Genomic DNA, 6,000 nt, shown 5'->3' with positions numbered 1-6,000 from the left:
CTTAAGCCCCTTAGGCCCTAGGGTACACACTAGGTTGCATCCTCTGCGTCAAAGATCTGGACACGCCTATCTGACCATTTGTATTGGATTATATATTGTAAATATAAATAAAATATCTGTTATTTTTCCTATATGAATGTATTTGTACCGAAGTGCATTTATACAGTATTCAAATACTTTGTGTAAAGAATTTTAAATTATTTCGTTAATTTTAAATAATTAAAAAAATTCTTAAATGCTTTGTGTTAAATACTGTTGTTTTATATATTTTTTTATTTTTAATAAATATATTATACTATTGAGTTATTTAATTAATAACAACAATGAATAATTGTCAATTGATAGCTAATCCATTCAAATACGAACCAAAAGCAAACAATTTTAACGGTGACACGGAATTTATTGATAACGGTTTTAAATAAAAATAACAATAGTTTCTTTTAATTTAATAAGATACAAATAAATGTATTAATCGTTTTTCGCTAATACTTTTTGCCGCCAAATTAATAAAAACGTTATTCCTTTTTCCGCCAGTTATAAATTTAAAAAAAATTATAGTTTGAGAACGTTTACATAAGATTTAATAATATTATATATTTTAATAAAATAATAACTATAATGTGTGTATACTATGTGCAGATAATAATTCTACATCTACAACTATTTAAATCATTAAGTATGATTTTTTATGCAAATACTTACTATTCACGGATTTCATGACGGTCACTATGCTCCATTCATATTTTGCTTATTATGATCAAACAAATTATAACGCCTTCCAATGTTTCTGAATTTCGTTCTATTTTTCACATGTGCAGATAAATTTGACTTTTGATTACGAAAAAGCTATTAGAAATGCAGTTACTGAAATTTGGATAGAAAGTTATATTATGACTCATGAGTTGTAGTGGTTGTAGATTTCATTTGACTAATTCTTGGTGGAAGAAAATACAGTCTCTTGGTTTATAAAATGATGATTATAAAGAGTTAAATTCCGAAATCGGCAAATGATTACGAAACACATTTCATATTTTTATACATCTTGTCTTGATCATTTTTTTTAACAATTTAAATATTATTCTTTTGATATTATTTTATTTGTATAACTACATTAAAAAAAATCGTGCGTAATTATTTAAATAGGTATACTAGGTGTAGAATTATTATTTAACTGTACCTATAGGTACTCTATAGTATACACATATTATAATTATTTAGGTATAGTTACTAAAAAATATAATATTATTAAATCTTATGTAACGGTTTCTAAATTATAAAATTCAGTAAGTTATAACTGGTGCAAAAAGGAATGACCTTTTTTTTATAATTTGGCGGAAAACGGAAAGTTAATTTTTAACAGTGATCATCGCCGCCCATAATTTAATAAATATTATAAATTACTTCATAAGTATTTGAAATATTTTTCATTTGCCACTATCTTACCCTCCTAAAATGATATCTATGGATTTATATTATCATCAGAAATAGTAAGTAGGTATATTAAAAAAAAATTAATAATAATATAATAATTGCAGACCTAACTGAATGATTTCACTCAAAAATTGTATACAACCATATTGTATACAACAATATTGTGTATTTTAATAACCATAAATTATAATCCATTTAAAATTAATAAATTCATTTTTTTTTACTAACCTTTTATTTAAATATATTATAAGAAAAATGCATTATTTATTGTTATTTACACGACAGGGATATTTTATGTTTAGGAAAAAAGTCAAATTTAAAAATAGTTAACATCAAAATAATTAAAACAATTTGGAATATCTTGCTATAGTACTCGTATAGCTATATGACAATGAAGCTTATAATTTAAATAAAAAATTTTAACTTGAAACTATAAGTTAAAAACTTTTCTAAACATTGTTTCTTTATTTCTTTATTTTGTAGTTATTTCGTTTTTGGTTTGTCTGTACCGTATTCCGAAGACGTCTTGCTTATTTCTGAAACGCTCATCAATTTGGATAAGACTACATAAACTGTAAATATAATATTTTTAATTATATTTATTGATAAAATATTGACAAAATCTTATAAGTTATGTTTGTTTAAATCTTATAAACTTACGTAAACCAATTGGTACTACCAACAATAGTATATGAAGTAAATTTCCCGAAATCAATATGTTAAATGTGAAGTAGAAAAATGGTGTTAAAATTAAGATTGACCAAAAAACTATGTTGAGAAGACTATAATAACGATATGGTGGAACAAATTTCTCCACTGGCTTTACACCACTTTCTTTAAACCAATCTCCTGTGTTAAAGAAACTGACCATCATTTTATCCTGTTGATTAAATATGTATTTATAATTAGAAACTTACCAATTTATTAAAAAAAAATTATTTTATTTTAATTATTCACATTTTTTATTATTTAGCTCTTAATAATAATAATTTAACTATATAGTATATAATATTATAATGTTTTAATGTTTAAACATACGTATCGGCATCAGGTATTTGTATTAATTTTAACTAATTATTTGTATATCTTATAATTTTATATACCTATCTAATAATCTACATAATATATAATGAGTAATGACACGGGACATTAGAACATAGGTTATATATGTTTTAGATTAGCTAGAACGCGTTTAATTAGTTATAAATAGCTATTATTGTCTTGTTTTTATAAATTAGGTTTGATAACAAATATAATACACATACTTTATTTTAGTAGGTATAATGTTGTTCAAGTTATTTTGATTAAAATTATTTTTAAAATTAAAGATAATTTTTTTCCTTTATTTATAGGTTATTTTTAATTGAAGATGTTTGAAATTATTTTCAAAAAGCAAGCAATATAAAAATATGAACTATTACTTTTTTCTCGTACAGATCGTACATCCATTTATCACATTCCTTGTCGTTTTCTGGAATTTTTTCAATAGGTATTCTTTCCATATATACATGTGCTTCTAACCGTTGACCATTTAACAATGCTCTCAATGTTGGTTTTTCTTCTCTGTATTTGCGAAAATTATATTTAAAAGAACTGTGTTAGAAAAAAGTTATCGGCGGAACAAACCCTAAATAAGATATAGCTCGCTACCAACAGCCGTATACTATGTACAGATAATTAAATATTGGCTAAAACATATTTAGCTATAATACTTGGTACGTACCCTCTAAAAGCCATTTGAACATTATAAACGGCTGGCAAATTTTGTCTAAAATGAGGCAATCCAATGCTAAAACCTTTAGTCCTCGGCAACAAGTGTTCTTTTAACTCTGGTAGTCCTTTTGTTCGAGCAAACTTAATGCTGGCTTCTTGTTTTTCTTTTGTGAATCTGGTGCCTTCTGCATATAATAACATCTGCCAGAACATTTCGAAACATAACATTAAAATATTATCATAGTACCTAGAGTATACATTTTTATTGTGTGTAAGAAATACCGTGACTGGGTTTTCATATTCGAACAATGTTTTGAGCTTAGTTTCGATTGTGTACTTGTCTTTTACCAAATCTCTCTGAAGGAATAAAAATTCACCAAACCACCAAGCCCAACCAATCACAGGCATGTACTTGAGACTGTTTTTCGCGAATGCTTTGCAGTTCTTGTTAAATGATACAATAATTTAAAAACACATTTAATTAATCGCTAGTTCTTATTTCGACTAAGAATCAGTCGTAGGTAAATATATATATATATAAACATACCCCGAGAATGCCACCGATTCGATCGTGAATGACCCAAGCTGTTAGCCAGTCAATTTCATACTTGTGGTTAATAATGAATATCGCGTGTTCTTTGCCAAAGTACTTGTAATCTTCTTTATCTACATAAAAGTAATATTCTACACCAGCCCACCAATCGGATAGGAAAACGAGTTCTATAAGAAAAAGAAAAATATCAACTCAAATATAAATTAAGCCATTAATGTAATTTTTATATAGTATTCATAGGTATAGGTATATATTATATTGAGATTACGAATTATCTATTTTTAATTATATTATTATACCTGCTTGGAGTATATTTCTATTTAATATTTAAATATGTATAGATTTTATAGATATTTTTTTTATTCAACAGTTATACTTTTTTTTTTTTATAAAAGACATTTACAATCAGTAAACACAAAATAAGACAATAAGTAAGCAAGTTAACGTTTTTACTATACTTGAAAAACGTGAGGGAATGTGAAAATTGCTTAAGTAAGTATGCATATATATACATTTATTATTTTATTAAAATGAACTATAGTACTATGATCACTAAAAAAATTAAGCAAAAGTATATCTACCTGAGTAAATAACGTATGAAAAATAGTAGTTAATTTTTCTGAAAAGCTCTTTGTGTAGTGGCCACAAGATTATAAAAAATAATAACTGTAACAAATTGATAGTAAGACCAGACACTAAAAACACCAGTGCGATTAATATGTGTATCACTAGAGATGACTTTATAAACGACATATTATTTGGTTTCTTTGCTCATTAAGTGTTTAAAAACCAAGTATTAAAATTAAATCATTTAAATTTTGAATAACACCGAGGAGTTAAATTAATGTTAAAATAAGCGATTAAAACTAAAAAGTACTTATTTAAAGTAGAACCGTGATTAATAACAGAATAACAGAAAACCTGAGATAGAGAAAAACATATGCGTAATGTTTAAGAAGCATATAGGTACTAAGGGATTTATCAAATCAAAATGTACCTACAGGTTTTATCAAATACAAGGTTATGCAAGGTTATTGATTTCATCCGATGATGAATGTTTAATAATAATAAAATATGCACTTTGTACTTACTTCATAATCACAAAATATATTAAAATAAAATCGTTTAACTGTATGTATATATATGAATGCAGCTTAGACACATTTCTTGTTTTTTATTTTTTATTATTATTAGATGTGTACCGCTGAATTGTATGTTATAGTTAACTTACTATTTTACTAAATATATTGATTTATACTCCAATATGGAATATTTTAATTGGCATATTATAATTAAAATTACGGGAAATCAATCGGGGGGTATTACCTATTCACCAAAATATATCTGTTACTGTAGATATAGTTTGTGTTTATATATTTTAATTTATATCTTCAGTCTACGGCTACAGATTATGATCTATAGTATGTTTAAACTGGCGATGTAGCCCATTTCATCCAAAAATTAAAAGATTAGTTTAGATCAATTTAAAATTAAGTTAGCAATGATTCTTTTAAATATTGTACATTATTTTTTAAATATTTTAAGTTGTTTTCTGTTTTAAATTTTTTAATATCATTTGGTAGGTATGAAGTGCTCTAGCTCTACAAACAACTAGAAAAAATAATTAAGAATGGATACCATTTTGAGTAAATTATGTACTAGTTTATGGCAAATAACGCGTAAGAAATCCTGTCGTTATTGCCAAACAACCCCGTACCGAGCGTAAACTGTGTGTTAAATATTAATTATATATAAATTCGTTACAACTTATTAACGTATTAAAGATAATATGTTAATATCATAAATACAATTTTGATTCAAATAAAGTGTCTTTACTTTAACAATATACACATTACACATGTGAGATTCGTTGGCATTTTGTAAAATGTTCGTGTTCTGTTTTGTTATAGCCACTATAAACTTCATGTATTAACATGTAAATCGATTCAAGTTCGGCCAATTATACTAATAGCCCAAAAATACACGTATGATCGACGTAAATTAAACGCAATTTTTTCCACGAAAAACAAACGAATATGCATCAACGTATTTTAAACCTAATATATTCGTATATATTCTTACACGTAAATCGATTTAAGTTCGACCTACCAAAAATACACGTATGGTCGACAATAATTAAACTCAATTTTCCACGGAAAATATACGAATATGCATCATCATATTTTAAATCTAATGTATTCGTGTATTCATACACGTAATTACGTAAATCTTTTTAAATTCCATCAACTATTATACGTATACACCAAAATTACACGTATTATCAACGTTAATTAAATGCGATT

At 25.6% G+C, this 6,000-nt stretch overlaps 1 protein-coding gene across 1 annotated transcript; it reads right to left on the bottom strand.

Annotated features, from left to right (window-relative positions):
- Positions 1-1,790: 1,790 nt before the first annotated feature.
- LOC113552931 (1-acyl-sn-glycerol-3-phosphate acyltransferase delta-like) lies at positions 1,791-4,651 on the bottom strand. The gene is made up of 7 exons (XM_026955971.1): positions 4,279-4,651; positions 3,692-3,864; positions 3,427-3,588; positions 3,155-3,345; positions 2,853-2,994; positions 2,092-2,311; positions 1,791-2,003 (listed from the first exon to the last, which is right to left on the bottom strand). Exons 1-7 carry the CDS (start codon positions 4,448-4,450, stop codon positions 1,915-1,917), a joined length of 1,149 nt encoding a protein of 382 aa, XP_026811772.1. The 5' UTR covers positions 4,451-4,651; the 3' UTR covers positions 1,791-1,914.
- Positions 4,652-6,000: the final 1,349 nt, after the last annotated feature.

The sequence above is a fragment of the Rhopalosiphum maidis genome, chromosome 2 (genome assembly GCF_003676215.2).
Source record: "Rhopalosiphum maidis isolate BTI-1 chromosome 2, ASM367621v3, whole genome shotgun sequence".
In the NCBI taxonomy this organism is placed as follows: domain Eukaryota; kingdom Metazoa; phylum Arthropoda; class Insecta; order Hemiptera; family Aphididae; genus Rhopalosiphum; species Rhopalosiphum maidis.
The sequence above is the reverse complement of the archived record's forward strand: the minus strand, read 5'-3'. Positions and strand labels throughout refer to the sequence as shown.